Source organism: Melozone crissalis, unplaced genomic scaffold (assembly GCF_028551555.1).
Source record: "Melozone crissalis strain CALT ecotype California unplaced genomic scaffold, PUWL_Pcris_2 ptg000019l_1, whole genome shotgun sequence".
Classification (NCBI taxonomy): Eukaryota; Metazoa; Chordata; class Aves; order Passeriformes; family Passerellidae; genus Melozone; species Melozone crissalis.
This window is the reverse complement of record NW_026535797.1, coordinates 29,150,768-29,170,539: the sequence shown is the minus strand read 5'-3', so window position 1 is coordinate 29,170,539 and position 19,772 is coordinate 29,150,768. Positions and strand designations below refer to the sequence as shown.

General features: G+C 40.5%; 1 protein-coding gene across 12 annotated transcripts in view; it reads left to right on the top strand.

The window, feature by feature from the left end:
- The window catches only part of ANK3 (ankyrin 3), a 282,760-nt gene that overhangs the window by 79,214 nt on the left and 183,774 nt on the right, over nucleotides 1-19,772 (top strand). For 11 of the 12 annotated variants that reach the window (XM_054276896.1, XM_054276897.1, XM_054276899.1 and 8 more), the window contains exon 1: nucleotides 11,911-12,326. The exons of the other annotated variant lie outside the window; for it this stretch is intronic. In XM_054276896.1, the coding sequence (XP_054132871.1) occupies nucleotides 12,213-12,326 (114 nt within the window). In that variant the 5' untranslated portion in view covers nucleotides 11,911-12,212. Of the gene's footprint in view, nucleotides 1-11,910; nucleotides 12,327-19,772 lie in introns of those variants that run through there. 12 annotated transcript variants of the gene reach the window in all.

Below are 19,772 nucleotides of genomic sequence, written 5' to 3'. Positions count from 1 at the left end.
TGTTGCCTATGATTCCATGTGGTTATAAAATGCTTTGGCTGGGGCTGGAATGGACCTTAAAGATCGTCTTGCTCTGTCCCTTGTTCATGGCAGGCACTGATATGAGGCTGATGGGTTCCTTGTAGTTCCCTGGGTTTTCCTTTCAAGAAATGGGGGTTTTGCTTCCCTTTTTCCAGTCAGTGGGAGCTTCACCAGACAACCACCAGTTCTGGAACATGGTGGATAATGGCTTAGGAACTTGAGCTGCCCATTCCCTCAGGACCTGCAGTTGCACCTCATCAGGTCCCATGGACCTGTGCACCTTCAGGTCCCTCTGATGGCCCATGCTTCCACCCTCTCTAGATTTCATTTTTGTGTTTGAGTTGATCCAGGAACCCCTTGTTCATCCACTCAGAACTCCTGGTGTTTTTGCCTGGCTCCCTCTTGTTGGGATGCATCACATCTGAGCTTGGAGGAGGTGATCCTTGACTATCCACCCGCTTTCCTGGGTCCTTCTTCCCTCTGCAGGCTTCATCCCAGCAGGCAGATCCCTGAAGAGGCCAAAGCCTGCTCTCCAAAGCTTGCTGTGCTCATCCTCACTGCCCTAAAGAACTTCAACTGCATTTTCTTTGGAGTTCATTGATGTGCCTGTAATTTAGAGCAGACTTCTCAGCATACTCTGTGGTTCTATATGGATTATTTTGTTTAATTCCTCTTTATTTTTAGACTTACGGAATAAAAGTAGATTTTTAAAATTTTATTTTTGATACATAGAGAAATACCTTTTTTAAGACTTTCAAACTGGCCAGAATAATTCAAACACATCACTGTTGTACTTTGATTTGGATCTTCATTTGAAGCTCTGCTTCTGATAATGTACAGCAGCTAATGGTCATAGATTTTTACATTAAGAAAATATATTTCTTACTATCAACCTTACTGAATCAGTATACAACACTGAAATCAATAAAATAGTTTTGTTCTGTCTCAGTAAGTTTGAATTAAGAACAGGCTTTTGGAAGCTTGGTACAGTGCTCATAGGGTGCTCACAAGCACCACAGATGTAAGAATGACCAAGTGGATCCTAATAAATGTTTTAAAAAGGAGAGTTACCAAATTTCCATTCTGGTCCCTTGCATGCTGTTGCAGAGTTCCCTTAGTGTTAAAAATTCTCACAGTATCTCACCCAAATCTGGTTGCTGCAATTGAAACTTTCTACTCCTACTACTATCCATAGTAATGGTGGAGAACAGAAAATTTTCTTCTGTTTTGTCAGGTTTTGATGGACTTGAGGACTGTTGCCATGTTCCATCAGCCATCTTCTCTTTAGGATAAAAGAGGATGTGTTTTACAGACTTCTCATTGCTCTTGTTGTTTCCCAAATATACATATTTTCCTGGCAGCAGGATAGCAGAAGTCAGTCACAGCACACCTGTGCCTTTGCAAATAGTAAATGGAGGAGAAAGGTGATTTCATTGTGCAGCCTGTCCCTTCTGCACTGTGCTGCTTCTCTCTTGTCCTGTGTTGAACCTGCAAGGTTTTATACCCTGCAGACAATGCTGAAGGAAAGTCCTTACTTGTCTAGCCTGTGGAAAAAAAAATTCTCCTTATTTTCACTAAAATTCATCTGTTCTGGTTGGGTCTTTTTACCTCACTCCATTCCTCTGGTCTTACTTATCATTTTGGTCTGAAGTTTCACTCTTTAACATGCACATGCTCCTTGTAGTTTCACATTTCCATCGGTAATAAACTTTTCTTATTGCCCAAATCATTAATAAAACATTGGAGAGAAGCAAATCCAGGACAGATTCTCACAGAACATCCATCCTTTTTGACAATGAATGTTAATGTCTTGTTCCTGAGTTCAGTTACCAGATCCCTCTTGGATTAATCTAACAATCATTTCATCAGCACCATGTTCCTTACCTTGCTTATGAGAATGCCACGTACAAGTGTTGCTCTTCTCCAGTCTCCAATGCCTGTCACCTTTACATGAAATAAAATTAAATTCATTGTATACAGTTTCCTCTTGACAAATCCAGATTGATTGCAGTTCCTCCCAATAACTTCCAGATGTGACAGATTCAGGCACAGGAGATCTCTAGGACTGGAAGTTTGACCAGACCAGTGTACAATTTTATTATCTCCTGGTTTTTTGAGTTTTCTTTCCCCACTCTGTTCTTTCAAGTTTAGTACTAATTTGGTCTTCAACAGTGTTTTGCTATCCTGCCTGTTTTCCAGGAAGTCTCAAAAAAACGCCAAAAAACCAAAACCAACCAACCAAAAAACCCAAACAAACAACAACAAAAAACCCCAAACAAACAAAACAAAACAAAAAAAAAAACCCCAAAAAAACCAAAACCACACCCAGAACATAACAAAACTGTAGTGGCTGGAATTTTATCTTAAGCCTGTATAATTCCCATGTCCTAGCATGAACTACATGGAGTTATTGTTGTGTACCCTTTTGTAGTACCCATTTTAGTACCCTTTGGAGCTGTTCTGGGCAACAGTTCTTTTTATGTTCTCTTCTGCTGTGTGAAGTATTGATTATTTAAAGTTTAGGTTCATTAAACATTTTAGCCAGAATTTATGCTATCTTTAAAAGGGGAACAGTGCCTTTATCCCTGAACAGAATTTCCATGCAACATTCCTCTTTCTCAGCCCCTCCACAAATTGATTTAAAATAAAACAAATCACAGAAACAGAAATTTAAAAATTCTAAGAAACCAAAAAAGAGTAATCTTTAGTTTTTATGTTGGTTTGCCTGCAATCATCTGGCTTTTCCTAATTTGAGGGGAAAAAGGAAAAGCCAAGAGGGCTGTGAGGGGAGAGAAGCAGAGGAGCAAAGTTCAGTGCTGGCTGCTATGTCTTTGCTTAAAGTGTATGGATATGCAAGTCCAGAGCTATTTATTACTAACCACAGATTCAGGGTTGTTTTCTGAAGAAGCGCAATTTCAGAGTTAAAGCAATAAATTCTTCTCATCTCCAGCTGACAACTTTTTCCTGGAAATTTAGTGCCTGAAATAGGACAGAGTGTTCCAGATGAGACCCAAGCAGAGCTGAGGAAGGGAGAGAGAGAGATTTCCTTCCTGTGTCTTCCAGGCTGTTACTTTTGTGTTTACATCCCCATTACATAAACTTGTGTTGATGTACATTGTTTTCCATGCCATACAAACAAAACAACTCCCCTCCAACCTCATCCTCTGCTGTTTGCAGTCACCCCTCTAAAGCAGGAGGGATGCACTCCCTCCCAACCCTCTGTAGTGTGTGTTCAGCTCACAGGCAGAACACATTCTGTTGTTCTGAATAGGGCACTAACATTACCTGGGCTTTCAGGCATCACATCAATGTGCCTATTCTGTGATAATTATAATTTTTAATATATTATTATAATTTTTATACAGGTAAGTGGGTTTTTTCTTATGCCCACTTGCTCTTGCTAGGCCAAGAAAGAACTTGGCCTTCTATGAATATTAATAGCTTATGTGAAATTTATGAAGAAACAAAACATTTCTGGCTTTTTTTAGTGGCAGTGGTTTTTATTTTTATAAATGAATCTTTTGTAGTTACCTTTCTTGCTCCAGTGGTTTCTTCCAACAGGATTTTAGTATCAAGGCACTAATAGCTGGACTTTGTTGTTTGGTTTGGGGTTTTTAGGTTTTGGTTGGTTGGTTTTTTTTTTTTTTTTGAGGTGAAATATTCATCTCTGTTAATTACTCTGAGGGTGTTTTTATAATACTGGTTGTTATTTTAAGGAAACTGAGAATTTTCACATACAATTGGTTCAAGCGTAACCTTGTAGATTTTATGACTGGTATATGAATTTACTTAAGAGAAAGTGAGAAAAATGTCACCTGAAAAACATGAATTTGATACCTTTCTAACTCTTGTTACTGATTGCTAATGATTCTGCTTTTTTGCACTTTTTTCCCCTATAAAATTCAGCTTACTGCTGCATGGAGCGTGCAGAACACTTAAAGCACTAAAATCTCACTCGGGCAGCATGTTGAGATTTTAATGATTCCATGACTTAATTATGGAGACAATCCTTTGGGAATGAGGCAAAGATGGTCATTTCAACATAGGAAAAGGAATAATGAATAATTAAAGAATCTAATTAAATGAGTTTCTTGTGCTGGAGTGGGTGGGAGGTTTCTTTTTTGCTTTTATATTTTTGTTTCAAACGTTTCCTTAAAGATTAAGAAATTTTGTGTATACTGGGCAGGGACTAGTGTCTTCACTGAAAATTCTGCACTTAGTTTGGCTAAAGTGGGAAGTCTGCAATGAAAGAGTGAGTAAATATGTCCTGTGTACTTGCTGAGGGAGCCTTGGTCCTGCACAAAATGTGGCAGTGATCAGGGAGAAACTGCAGCTCTCCTCCTTGGTTCACATGTGCACCTGTTTTCCTTGTCTTGGGAATAGTGCATGTTAGTAGTAGATTTTTTTGTGTATCCAAGTAGTTCAGGGAAATTTAAAAGGAAAAAAAAAAAAACCTACAAACAAGCCAAAGAGCCTTTTTTCTTAATTTCTTATAATTTCTGCATTTTTGCAACACAGAAGATCAACAAAAAAACTTATACAGCTGGAAGTCTTGGGGCAACTGGGAAATGCTGGCAACTTCAAAGAGCCTTTCTTGTGACCTTTGCTGATGGGTCCTTTGTTACACTTGCTCAGCAACTTTTTATTTCGAAATAAAACAAGTAAGCTGCTCATAATGTGCAGAGCTTGACAACAGGAAAATGTGTGGGCCCTGGGTCACTCAGTGCACTCCCTACTGTTGGCACTGGGTGGGAGGAATAACCCATTTCAGAAGGTGATAAAGAGCTACCTTTGTCCAAAGTTAAAAGTAGTTTTCCTTTTGGGGCTGTGTCGTGGTAGGGAAGGTTAAGTGATATTTTCATGATCACACTATCTTGCTAAAGCAGAGAGGCCCCTACCCTGGATACACATTGTGCAGTTATTTATGGAAAGACTCACTTGGTCAAAATGCCTTCTAGCCCAAAGTGTTTATTTCTGACTCAAACATAACAAATATCAAAGAATATTAATTAATGAGTACTGGAAAATCATCTACTAACTACAGCAAAAGTGTTGCATCTGTTTGTGACTGATGCCGTCCCACTCTGTTTGGGAGCTTCATTTGCCGAAGCACATTCACTTCCTGGCACCTTTGCAGGTTCTGCAGTGGTTTTTAATAAAAGCTTTTTGTGTAGCTTTTATTATTATGAGACTGCTACTGCTCCAGAAAAGAGACAGCAGGCGGGGGGACTTGATGCTGAGAAACTTGAAATACCACAAAGACATTTTCTGCTGCTGTTTTGGGTTATTTTTAAACCACTCTGAGACAGGGAGTTTTCCATCTGAGATGAGCAGGGAATAACTCATCTTGTGTCTGTTTGGGGACTGGATGACCTGGCAGAGGAGCTTCTGAGAGCCCCCTCCTTGATACCTGCTCTCCTTACATTGGGGGAACCCCCAACTCGGGCTCATTGTTCACTGGATGTGTGAGCAGATTGCCTTCATGTGTTGGAGCAGAAGTGAACAGATGCAGCAGTGATTAATTGACCACTCAGGGTGAAGTTTGTAGCTGAATCATAAAATCCTGATGAATGGCATTTTGTGTTTCTTTTTTGAAGCTCTCCAGGATGGGATTGATCCTCCTATCATATCACAGACAGCGTTCAAATTCTGTGTGTGGGAGTGCAAAACTGATAGCAATCCTGCTTTTGTACTTATTCCTGTATATACAGGCGTAGCTTTTCCTGTCTCTGTTAGAGTCATTTGCAGACACATCTAACTAAATTTCCAGATCAAAACTCGGTTTGGTTCCACTGACCTCCTGGTCACCCTGCTGTGGCTTGCAGTAGCTAGGAGATCATGGTGAACTAGGCAGAGAGAAATGATGAAAGTTGGAGGTTAATAATCTGAGGTTAATATTCTGAATATACAGTTTCAGAACACCATTGAGTAGTGCCAGGTGAGGGTTGAAAACTATGTCACTGTGACCTAGTGTCAGTTTGGGATATAAGTTCTTCCCCTTATGATGTGTGAAACCAGTTTAATGCCATTTCCTAGTGGTCTTTGTCAGCATCCCTAAAACATTGACATTGTACATGAGAGTTTCAGTCCAGGCTGTAATGTGGTGTTTGAATTGCAGGGGAAAAAGGTTAAAAAATTGGTTTTTTAAAGTGCATGTTTGTTGCACTTGCAGTGATTACCAATAAATGTAGGGTTTTAGCAATGTTATTCTTGGCAGAAGACAAATGGAAGAAAGTTTTTGGTGTGTTTGTTCTGCAACCATTTAGAGATTGTATACAAAGTATAAAACTCTTACCAGTGTTTCTTGCATTGGATAAATTTCCTGGGCTGCTCGGCAGTTCCATCCACAAACCCCCACAAAATCTATCTTGCAATTAGTGTGCCTCTATAAATAAGACACATCAGTACCTTTTCCTTAGTTGGTCATGAGTCAGAGATGAAACTCTTTACACCATCTTCTCAGAAGAGTTAATATTTGCCACTGTGAGCTCCCTTTCTCTGTGTAGGCCTCAAACAAAATCACCCTGTTTTGAAAGTCAGGGTTGGTGATCTCCAGTCCTGGGTGCTCTTCAGTCTTCTCAAGTCCTTTCTCCTCTGCTGCTGCGTGAGCACCTTGTTTCCTTCTCCCAGTTTCTTTGCAGGAGGATTTACCATGCTTGTGTGGTGGCCTGGGACAGCTGAGGATTGATTTTCCCATTTCTTCTGCTCCTGAACCCATGGGCTGAGTGAGCCTTGAGTCAGCTTTTGAACTGTCCAGATTTACCAGATGTGCAAGTCTTCAGGGCACACAAGAGCCTGTAGTAGTTTTCTTTAAAAGTCATGCCTCCAGCCTGGAGTTAAAATTCACAAACGTGTCAGCCATCCACATTCTCTGAGTAAGCTGGACCACAGGAGGTGTAATTTCATCAGTTATGCCAAAATGTGTCATCCTTGCACAGAGAAATAGTAATTTTGCACTTCATTCTACGAGCTTAAGAGTGGCTGCTGCTTTGATCTTGTATCAGCTCAGAAGGCAGGTGATGTGTCTGGGGAGGGCTTAGTGAAAAGCATATTTCATGATTGTTTTCTCTGTGGGTGTTTTGGGGTGGTTTTTTGAGGGTTTTTGGGGTGGTTTGGTTTAGTTTTGGGTTTTGTTGTGGTGGTTTGTTTGGCCGTTGGCTTCTGGTTTTTTTGCTTGTTTTTGTTTTTACAATTGTTATAATTTCTACTTAAATTTCCAGTCAGAAATTTAAGAAGGGTCATTTAAGCCTCTGGCCTTTATCACTGCATCCCTGAATTTGTGTCATTTCCAAAGCACTTTTAAGTTCTTGTGCCCCAAAGAAGTCAAATAAGAAACAGAACATAATTCAGTACCATTCCAAGTTTTATATTGTAAATTCAAAGGAGGTGAAGGGTTAGCACTGTAAAAGTGGTGTACAAAATGCAGTTTAAGTATTTTCTTGCTTTTTAGTGTAGTGCATACATCCCTTTCTGACTGTCATGTTTCCCCAGGTTTTTTTGGGACTGTTATTGTCAAAATAGAATTCTGCTAGAAGGAGCAGGTGGTGGGAGAAACTCAATGCAACAACACAAAAGAGCCAAACAAGCCTTAGCCTTTCTTTATTTTCCATTCATTTGCTGCTTAGTGATCTTGATCTTCTGCATGTTTGGAGATGGGTCCATCCTATCCTGGACATCAGATGTGTGAAGTAGAGCTAAAAAGTATAACTAGATGCTAAATAGGCTTTTAGTCTTGTTTGGATTTGTTTGTTTGATTTTGAGACACAAGGCCTGCTAGCCTAACTAAGGAGCAGTTGAATCTTAAAAGACTCATGAGAAAGTTTTTTATGGTTAACCCATTTTCACAAATCTTTTTTTAAATTTCTTCTGCCTAGTCTTCTCCCCAGATGTAATTTTCATAAATTTTTGTCTTACATCTAATAAGTCTTGTTCTTTTTTTTCCCCTTCTCATTTCCATTGCTTTACTCAATATAATCCATAACAGAGGAATGTGGCATTTGTTCGGTACCAGAAAACTCAGAAATTAAGAATATAAGAGTAGCCTAATAAGAATTGGATTTACTTCTTTCCATGTGTTTTTCTTTCTTTGCTCTCTGCTATTTCTAGCCTACCTATAATGTACTTTTCATCTTTGGGAAAATCTAACATACTTTGTTTACCAGTAAAAGTTTTCAGAGTGACCTTCTAGCACTGTGTGTGATTAGAAGCCTTTCTGAATCTATAGTGATCTGAGAAATGTGAATGTTGAATGTTTCTGTGGTGTTCCATCTTACCTAAAACAACCTAGATTTTCATGAATCAATTTTTTTGGCATTTTCTCAATAAGCAAATATTTTCGTGAGCATCTCTTTTTTTTTTTTTCCTAGTGCTGAATAATTTGTGTAAAAGTGATAGTGCTATCTTCACTCTATAAGCTGCTGACCAATTGATGAATGAACACAAGTAATTAGATTGTGAACACCTTTTCCTCCTATAACTTTTCATGTTTTTTCCCAAATCCATCTCAATGTTATATGCTAATGCTGTTTTGTAGTCTCTTGCATCTAACAGTGGGACTAGCATCTTAACCTAAAGCAAATGACACGCTTTCAAGTTGATAAAATCACTTCCTGACATTATTATTGTGACTCTGTGAGTAGCTGAAGCTAAGTAGACATTATCCTTGTGCTAACAGAAAGTGCAAATTTCCCATTGTTCAAGTAAGATACAGTTTATCATTCTTTATCAGGACCCTATGGATTGTGCTGAAACACTCATTGGCATTTCATTAACTCTGTAATTAAGGGTGAAATCAAATAGTTTAATTATTTTACTGAAGTCTGAAAAGAAGCTCTTAATAAAGATTTCCAGTACCCAATTCCCTTGCAGTGAGTTATGACACATCTAGCATGAAAACCTTCACACTTCACCCAGCTTTCATCAGGCAATGCCCTATCACCTTCCAGTGAATGGAGCCACTTCACCATTTCCCCAAAAACAGGAGTTGCACATATACAGTTGCTTTTCCACAGGAGTCTGAATCTTTTACTCACACTTTTCTTGTAACCTCTTTTCTGTTGGAGACTATCCCAGCCTACAAGCTATAAGGGATCTTTCTTTTCTTTCGTTGATTTTTTTTTTTTTAATCATAGCTAAAAGATAATTTCTCAAAACCATAGCTTGAAAAGGCATTTTTCTCTTTCTGAAATCTAATTCCGAAGGAGTTTGGACTCTGTAGTTCAAGCAGGGATTGTAATCCACATAATAAAAACATTTGCATGTTATGTCCAATTGATTAATTAGCTGAAAAGATCCTTGGGATGAAGCAGTCTTGGCTGACAGATAAAACCCTCCAATTTATGCATATCTCAAGGGATTGGGTGAGTTCACTTATTATCCTCATTTCTTAGCATTTTTCCTCATTAATAAAAGCTTGGGCTGCTTTCTACCTGCACAGAATACAACCTGTGCATAGGGTGGCACTTGGGCATTTAAGCATGTTATTCCCTGTGCCAGCATTTTTAAAAGTATGCTTGAAGTATTTCAAACACCTAACACTTGATAATGCATTATTTGTATTTTCATTTAATGAGGTTATTTAGGCATAAATTACAGGCTTGTATGGTTAAAAGGCTTATAGGACGTCACAGGATTAGCCAGCAAGCGGTGAATGACAGCGGCATTCACTTCAGCTGTGGCTCAAATAAAGTTGGTTTCCTAAGGCAAAGACTCATGAGTCTTTCAAATCCAGATGGAAATATGCTGGGAATAAGAGGGATCCAGTTCTATTGAATTTTGTTGAATCCACTTTCAGTTCTGGTTCTGCTGTATTTCCTAAGCACTTCCGTGATAAGACAGGGGAACTAATGTCAACTTTATTTTACAAAGATCTGAACTTCCAAGAGGATAACTGCCAAGGTCATGCAGGCAGCTTGTTGGCTAGAAAATAAAGCTTTGGGTGCCTTTTCTTTACATTTTTTAAATTTTTTTAATAGGCACAATGCAGTTTTCCATTTCCCACCAAAACTTGAGATCACTGTGGTTCTGGAGGTACCTTCTTCAGCCCCCATGAATGAGCAGCCTGGCCAGCTCCTCTCTCTGGTAGGGCTCTGGTGGTGCTAGAGCAGAGTTTCCTCACTGCTGCCCTGAGTTTCCTTGAAGAGCTGGGCCAAAATCAGGTGCCTGCCTGAGCATGGCCTTTGACAGCCTGCAGTGATGCCCTGCAGTTCAAAGCATGCTCAGGGCATCCTTGGGGTGTACTCTTGGCACCTTTAGAAATGTGTTTATTCAGGTCTCTGTAGAATAGAGAAGTGGGAGCTGACTGCTTCTGGTTCAAATCTAGGCATTGCCCAAGTGCAGCATTCCTCTTCCCACAGCTTTCCAAAGGCAGTAGAAGCTTTTTCAGAAGCCTTTCAGTCATGGAGGGGGAATGTGGAGAGTCACACGGTGGTGTATGGGTACAGGAGCTTTGCATGCACACAGAAACCCTGGTTTTACTGCACCAGCAAGAAAAATCCCTAAGGTCACACAACTGTGGCCTCCATCCTTGAGCGTTTCTTAAAAACCACTCCAAAATAAGCAACTTTCTAAGCCTGGTTTGTTAGCTTGTGAACAAGAGACAAACAGTGCACTGTGTGCTGCCCTTTGGACAACATAGGATGTGTTCAAAGTAGTTTCTGTTTCGGAGACTTAAAAGATTATTTTTCTTTTAGCCATGTTATGTGAAAACAGAAGCATGTTGCTTGCAGGGCCTCAGTAACCAGAATTCAAAAAATGTCTTTCAAGTCTGGGGGAAGAATACTTAGAAACATGTGAGACATCTCTGGATTTTACATTGCCCTGAGAAGATTCAGCCTGATTTAGCTAATTGCACTTTAAATTTAAATTTAACTTATTTTTTACAACAGATTCAGGTATCTTTTTTTTTCTGGAAAGAAATGCTAGTACCATGTCAAATATACTGGTTTTGCTTGGAGAGACTTTTGGGTTTTATCTGAAAGAAATCAGACTCCCTTAAAACGCTGATCTTCATTACAGTGAAGCATGCTGCTAGGAATACTGGGAAAGGTTAAAAACAGCAGTCTTGAGGCAAGCTGCTGATTGTTCATATTTGTGCAGAGAAAATATGGTTCCTTATTTACTAGATGCTTGCTCTGTGCTCATCCTAGTAAAAGATCCTCCTGCAGGCCTTAATACTGCTGCTATTTTACCTCCCCTAATGAATATTCAAAAGCTGCAGTCATTGAGGACTCAGGTGGCAAAAATAGTAAGATGATTGAAGCAAGCCTTGACATAAAAGCCTAAAAGTACATTTCCAACTACACGGCAATAATGCCGATTTCCCTTTCTGACCACGTAAATGAACAGTGCCAGAAAATCTCCCATGAATTAAATGCCTGTTTCACACACCAGTGTGATTGCATCTTTCTCTCTGTATGATGTGTTGTAATAAATATGTTTAAAAAAAAAAAAAAACGGGAAAAAATACAACAGGGCTTTCTGTAATCCTCTGTCACAAAATGTATTGGAATTGAAAAATCGTTATAAAGGACACACTGTTAAGATATGGCAATGCATGCATTGTTTTCTACATAATGCAGTCAGAGTCTCCATGGTAAAAAGAAATTTTTATTTTATTTTATTTTTTTTGTCACCATCAGCAGTTAACCTAAAGTAGGAGCTGCTCCATTTCATTATAGGTTAAATGGCTTACTACACAAAACTAGCTGAGAGACGTACAGCGCTAACACTGCATTTTTTTAGTAGCTTTTAGAAACGTGCTTGAAGATCAGTGAAGAAAAAACAATGCAGCATATGTTATTGTTCTGGAATTTTTTTTAATACAAAGCGCTCCTTTTCAGCATTCCCCCTTCAGTGGAGTCACTTAGACACTTCCAGCTGGTGGCAGGGGATACAGCCATAATACAGCTTTCTCTGTCCCAGCTGTCTTTTTCATTACGTTAAATGCATTACGATGGCTGCACTGCTTTACAAAGGCTCAGGTGCAGGAAGGTATAGGAAGAAATCTGCAACTATGTGTTTTTGTAGTGACTGCAAGCTCCTGCGAGATCTCTGAATCCTGAATGTGTTCCTGGCTCTGGTCACAGATCTCCTTCCAATCACTGGAACATTTGCTGTAAGGGCTGGCTAAAGGTGCCCGAGGAAATCACCTTTTACAAGGGAGCATTGTTGTAAAGGATTTTTAATGCATTATGGCTCACGCAGCATCACAGTTAAAGAAAAACAGGGATTTAGAAATAAATGCTGAGGAAGAAACTGAGAAAAAAAGAAAACACAGGAAAAGATCCCGGGATCGGAAGAAAAAGGTATCTAGATCTGTGCCAAATTCTGAACAGGGGTTCTTTTGTTTTAATTTTCTTACCTTGCAATTGAAGTATTAAAAGCTTGCTCTTGCCTGTAACTTGGTAGCTGTGGGAGTAATTTGCTAACATTGTAAAATGTCATTTGTAACCACGGCTGTGGGGTTTGCAAAGCAATTGAATGTTTAATTGGATATTAGTTGATTGCGGTGATGATGCAGAAGGTGTGCATGCGTTTCCCACTTATGTTACTGTGACATGAAAACTGTCTGTGAGTTGAAAGTAGTTTGTAACCATCATGTGGGGTTTAATGCTGAGCTTTCTCGTAGGTTTTATAGCAAAGCATAGCATAATAGTTTAGTCTTACATGCAGGTTACTTAAAAGGGATGTGTGTAGAGGCAGTTTTTTTTTTCTTTGTGTTGGGACTGTGTCACATGTTTGGCTTCTGAAACATCCATTTTTGGGATAATGTTACAGAAATAAGGTGTTTCAGTGTTTCTGTTTTTTCCTTAACAGTGAGCTGTTTAACAGAATTGAGCTGTAACAGTCTGGTACTAGCAACTTTCTTTTGTTAGGAAGATACGTGGCTGAGATTACAGAGCCTGGTTTTTCACTGCTGTAGATTTTTCTTAGCTGCAGAAAACCCTTCAGCAAACTAGGATCTGAAAAATTCAGTAGGCACTGCATTGCTCATTGTTCAGGTCAGGAGCCTCTGTGTGATTCCAGGCTTACTGTTCCTCTCTAAGGTATAAAGCAAAATAGTTATGGTTTGTGGCATAATGACAGATAAAGAGGCCAGCTACTTTGGCAGCTCTGAGGCTGTGTCCTTATAAATGACACCTTGTACTCTGCTCCATGGAAATAAGGCCCTGCCACAATTTCTTGTCTTTGGCTGCATTTCATGATAATTTTTTTCAAGAACATATCAAGGAGCCAGCTGCCTTTAGAGAAACCTGGGCATGTAGTATTTCTGTGTGCCTTTGTGAAATCCCCCTAAGGGGGGGATTGGGTAATCTTCATATGCTCAGAGGAGCGGTGCATGTGCTTCCCAAATGACATGTAGATTTCCTCTAACATATGTGCATCTTTTGCTTGGGCGAGAGTCAGCATTTCCCTGCCCTTTTCTCTTTTCCCTCTGCTGTGGCAGTCCTACACCTAATGAAAGGCACTGAGAAACCCACTGCCTTCTGTTCCAGCCTGCATGTTGGGAGACTCTTAACATGCTGCAGTACATTTGCTGCAGCCAGCTACACTGGAGGCATTTTCTCTGTGTCAATGTATAGGTTCTCCTGAATCATCTTCCAGGATAAAGGGCAGTATGAAGATAAGTTTCTGTCTTTGAGGTGAATTTTGAGGTGCTGCTGTTTGAAAGCAGCCTGAAATAGTGATGTTTTTCTTGCTGCTGCTTAGGTTATGTGCAGGTTTGTAACGTTGGTGTCAGGGTGGGTTTGCCCCCAGCTGAAAACAGCCACAGCAGTAAGGAATTAATTGTAGGAGCTGTCCCCTCAGCCCATATTTACCTATGGCTTGTGAGCTAAAATGTAAAGTCTCTCAGCTGAATCTACTCATGCTGCAGGGAGCCCACGTTGTTCTTGATGTGCTCAAGTTTAACAATAGCATGCCCAACCAGATCCATGCACTGTCTTTGTGTAAGGCAGCTTCCTCACAGCTCAGAATTAGAACAATATAGAAGGGATATGGCAGAGAGAGGCTCTTGATTCAGTGAGGTGAGACAATTGCTTTGTGGGCAAAAATGCTTTATTGTTTATACAACACTGCTGTAGAGAGGAAATCTCTCAGCAGCCAGAGTGGCACATGGATAAATATCTGCCTATTAATCTCAAATATATGGGTTTCTCTCTGTGTTTTATTTCTGCATCTTAAGAATAAGAGAAAATAGAGAGCTTTTGCTCCACCAAATGCTTTTTTTTTTTTTTTTTTTGTTCTCCCCCCCTTTGGAATTTGGTAGCTTATTCCAGTTTCTTTCTGAGTTCCCTTAGGACTCTGCAGATTCAGGACAGGTAGAGGCCCTCCCTAGTAGGAGAACAGAGCAAAACCCAGCAATTGCTTCACTTAACTCTCATGCATTTGGGCATCATTGCCATGTCAAAGCCATGGTTTTGTTACCCAGTACATAGGGCGTAGGAAGTCCAATAATTTGGTTTGCCATTTTGTGCTTTCCTGGCTATTTAAAACATTTTCCCCCCAAATTTTCCACTATGAGTAGTGAGTCACTTCTTGTTCCTCTGCACCACCCACAAGCAGGCAGTACTCGGGGATTTTTTCGTTGATCACATGATACTGCACAAAGCTTACCCTTTGCTTAAGCAGCATGCAGAAATATCCTTTAGAGCCTTCCAATCACTTTGGAACAACAAAGAATGCTAATGTTTCTGGATAATTTATACAGTAAAGAGCCCAAGGCAACCAATGGTTAGAAAGTGAGGCTGGTGGGATCAGCCAGTGTCTTAGTCCTGTGTGATACTAGCAACAGTCATGCTAATTTATGTTCCTGTTTAGTTGGAGGATGGCAGTCTGAGGGGAATATTTCACTGCTTTTGACTGGTTAAGCAATTTACAGTGCATTAACATTCCTGTGAAGGCTTGCTTTGAGACTTGGATGAGAGAAACGACCTTTTAAAACACACACAGAACAACAACCTGCGTTTTTTCCCATCCCATTTAATTTCAAGGTGAGATATTTTCAAATTGCCCCTCTTTGCTCTGTGGAGAGGCTGTGCTTCTGTGCCCTATGTCCCCACCACACTCCTTCCGTTTGCTTGCATTCAGGACATTGCAGGCCTTTGCTGAAGGGTCTCAAAGGCTCAGAGCTTACCTGGCTTAACTCAGGCAAGAGAAAGGGAGAGGGCCAGCAAGTGAAGGATCTGCATTGTACAGGTTTCCCATTTATTCTGTTCAAGTTCATATTACAGCTTCATACAGCTCTGCCTCTGGATGGTTGTGCAGTGTCCTGCACTGAAAATAGTTTGAGTACATCCAAGGGCAGACCTGAGCCTTTAGTGGTATCACAGAACAAGGCAAACCACTCTTAAAAATAAGTGATTGATAGGATAGCTTGCTTGATACGTGCCAGTGCAGCTCTGCCATGTGTAGTTTTGTTTGTGAAAACTAGAAAATGTTTATCCTATAATAATGTCTGGAAAGAAATTGGTTGCTTAGTCAGTGCCTTTCCTAAAATAAAGGTGAAACCTCTGAAGGGTTTTTTGTGTGCTCTGTTGGGTACATATCAGAAGAGAAGGACAGGTCTTGGCACACAGTCAATGATTTATGTTTTATACAATATTTAGTAGGACTGAAGTGATTTCCATTTACGTGTAGTGCTCAGGAGCACTTGTGTTCTTTGGGAGCACAGAATAATTTGATCATAATGCAAAGCCTGGCTGCTGCTGTCCCTGAGATGTTAAAGGCTGTTGCTGTCACAGCCTCTGCTGCTGCAAACTTGTGGGCAGCAGGGAAAGTAATCCATGTGAATGTCACAAATCCTGCTAATTTCATCATAAGGCTCACTGTGTTGAAAGGTTTTCCTAAGCTCTCAGGTATGCTGCAAAAATTGCCTTGCAGTTTCCTAATGGAAATGAGTGGAAATGCTGTGTCAGGAATGATCAGCCTGTAGGTGTTGCAGCTGCTTTGAGGAGCTTGTGCATCCTCTGGGCTGAGCTCTGCTGCCAGCTCCAAGGGCCTGGGAGGGATGGCTTGGGCTGCCCAGCCCTGCAGAGCTGGGAGCTCCTCCAGGGGCAGTAGGACCAGGGAGGGCATCCTCATATCCCACTGGGGGAATCCCACTTTATCCTTTCCCCTCAGCGCTCCTGGGGCTGTCAAACGTTTTCCAGATCTCTGCCACGTGAAGGTTTCAGTGCAAATGGCAATTTTCATGTGCAAACAAGTCTGCCAGTTACCAGGTAAAGCTTTAAACTCAGATAATAAGTGAAAATCCCCATTATTTTTTATTTCAAGTAATTTCATTATTTTTAAATAAATCTCTGTCAGAGATCTGTTTCCTGGCTTCTGAACAGCTGGACTTGAATGTTGTAGAATCTAGATATGTTGAGTATAAGTGATTGTTCTTTCTCTCATTTGTGTTAAAGCACAAACCAGGCAGATGTTGTTTTAACATCTGGGAACGTGACCTATAGTAAGGGAAAAGATTGTGTAGATTAAGGGTCTGAAAGAAAAATTGCTAAGTCAGTGATCTTTTCTACGTGTGAGAAAAATTTCAGTCACATCCTTGATTTTGGACATGATGCTCTGTCAGAGGCAAATCAAATAAAATAGAAGCGTATTTCTGATAGATGATATGGGGCACTGGTGGATGGGATATCTACCAACAATGCTGAATTCTTACAGCATGGAGCTTGGTGGTGAAAGAGTCCTTCTATTCAGCTGGAAAAACAATTCCCTCTTTGAAGATGACCCCTAAAGGAATGAAACTATTCCATTGTGTTGTGTGGGGAGCACTACAGCATCATTTGAAGTGGGCACTGCTCAGCGTTACTCCGTTGTTTATAAACCCAGAAAAAATTTTGCGCTGTTACATTTTTTATTTAGTGAGGTTTGGAACATTTACCTTTTCCTTTTCACCTTCCTGGTGCCTCGGGGTTGTGCTGTCACAAGGGATGGCCATTAGTCACTGTGCAAGTGTCAGTTTGGGTTAAAACCTGTGTTGTGCCTAATGCTTCCAGCTTGTGGTGGGAGGGGATGGGCAAGAGCAGGGAGGACCAACCGTGGACAGCCTGACTGTTAGAGGGAGGTGGCTGCACAGCTGGATTTACATCTGGACTCTCAGGCAGTGTAAATCAATACTGCTGCTACTGCCTGCTTGGTGTTAGCACACAGTCTTTTATCCTTCTGGTTTTTCCGCCCAGGCTGGGTTGGATTTTTGGTGGGCTTTGTGTTTTGGGGTGTTTTTTTTTTAATTGAGAGTTGAGGGAAGGGGAAAATGGGATGCTCTGGAAAGCAAAAGGAAGTTCGAAGATGGTTAGTGAACAATGATTTAAGAAGAAAAAAAAATCTTATATGATTATGAGTGTATGAATATTCAACCCTGTGCCAAAAAAACTCTGTTAATTTCAAGCTCTTAACTTGCCTGAATTGATGGCTTCAGAATAAATGTTGCATACTTTGATGCTATTCCCTTTGGGCATTCACCAAATATTTGTTACTGTGAGCCAAAATACTTGTCAACTAGTGGAACTGACAGGGCACCTGCTAAAATTGAGTGTTGCACTCATTCAGACCTGGTTTGACTGGAACAGGGAGCTGAGGGGAGGAGGTGGGCTGAGCACTGGGCTGTTGTTGGATGTGATGGAGTATACATGGACAGAGGAGACAAACAGAGAAAAAAATAAAGTGTGAGTTGTAAATTGTATTAAAAAGAAAAATTATTTCTTAGACAAGGCCTGATGTATTCTCACAGTGATTTGCCTGAGCTCCAGACAGTAGAAGGCTGGATTTGCTGCTGCTCAGAAGTTGGTGCAGGCCACCGTTAGAGTCGTACCAGGGATTTTGTGGCTGAGGAGTGGGACTGGCACAGAGCTGCTGCCTTGTGAGGGCAGAGCACGGGGCCTCCAGGCCTTGATGGGCCCCTGTGCTCCTGTCCAGCTGGAAACCTCTGGAGGCCTCTCAGAACTCTGTAAAAGGATCCCTTGATCCCTTCCTGTTGGACTGGGACGTGCTGGGGGGCACTGCAGGTGATGAGCTCAACATCTGGCACAGCTGCCCCACGTTATTCCTCATTTCAGTCACCTAACCCAGGCTATACCCCTGTACCTTAAAGCCAAAACTCCAGGTGCCTTCAGAGCATAATTCAGTGTGTGTGAGGCAAGTTAAAGGAATGCCCTTGTTTTCAAGGTATTGAGGATTCTCCAGCCTTGCAGCTTCAGCTTTGGCCATGTTGCATATCAGGCTCTGCTATCTCTAGTGGATTTTTGGGCTCATATAACAGTTAAATTTTTTTTTCTTGTATCTGTTGCCTGGTGTGGTATTTTTGTGGAATTCTGCTTTGTTAGTGCTCTACAGGGTGAATAATTACTGACCACCATGGAAGAGTTCAGCTTCTCCTTTTATTTTTTAGAGAGATCACTGTGTGGTAACTTGGAAGGGAAATTCAGCATGATATTTCTTTAGTATTTATTCAAAACTAATGTGGAAAGGAGAACTAGATTGAAATAAGAAGATTGTCTTGTTAATTGAAAGGAAAATTCACTCTGGGATGTATTTTATTTTTTTATAAATCATAATTTTGTCAATAAGCTGAAAGCTCTGACAATTTAGTAATATGAATTTGTCACATAGGATTTATCGTACTGAGATTTACACAAGCAGTTGCCTTTGTATTGTGTACCAGAACTAAAACTTTGTTTTGCTTTTTTAGTTGCAGAAAGATACAGGACATGATCTATTTCATAGCTGCCTTCATCTGAAAACTTTAGACAACTTCATATGATTTTGTTTTAAAAACCTGAATTATGTATTTTACCCAACTTTTTGTTTGTTCAGCAGTGTTTTCTTCACAGTTTTGGATTTCACCTTATTGGGCAGCCAAATGCCGTGCTATCACAGTTTATTTATCAATTTTAAATATCAGTTTGAGAAGTCATTTCAGCATCTTTTATTTTTTTCATTGAAAAATCATACAGAATTAGAAAGTACAAGGTTCCCTTTTGTTTCTGATACTGTAGTCCATATTTATCCAATTGAAATCAGTGGGGTTTTATGAAAGAAGTTACATCTTGGTAAAAGTGGTGTATCCATGTCCTGTGATAGCACACTGATGAGTGCAAGCAGGAAATGAAGGTCTGTACCTAAACAGGAATCCACTGCCCCATCATGGCAAGGCACCCAGACACAAGGTCTCCATTTAATTCATGGGTGCTATGTTGTATTTCACAGAGCCTGCTGGAGCTGCCTCAACAACATCTCCACCAGTGGCATGAAGGCTGATGTCTCTGGTCGCTCCATCTCCACCAGGAGCCAGTCAGGCTCCCAGGGGTGCCTGTGCTTCACCCATTAAATTCATAATTTAAATTATAAAGACAAACCCCTCTGTGACCTTGTCACTTGCCTCCCTTGTGAAGAAAGGGACACTTGGTCTGGTGGAAGGTGTCCCTGCCCACATCAGGGTGGTTAGAACTGGCTGATATTTATTATATTTCCAACCCAAGCCATTCTGTGATTCTATGGATTACATTCATGTATTCCACACTCATTTGTAATACCCCTGTGAGTGCAAATGCACAGATAAGATAAAGGTGTGATATGTCAATTTTTTGTATTTTTGAGATACAATTGTTTGTATTTTTGAAAGCAGTGGAGTATATATGGTTGTTCTGTGAAATGCTGCCAGCTCAGCTCTGAGCTACAGGCCTGTCCTTAACCCTCCAGCCACTGCCTCTTGAACTGAGATACTCTTAAGTACCCAGGCTCTGCTGGAG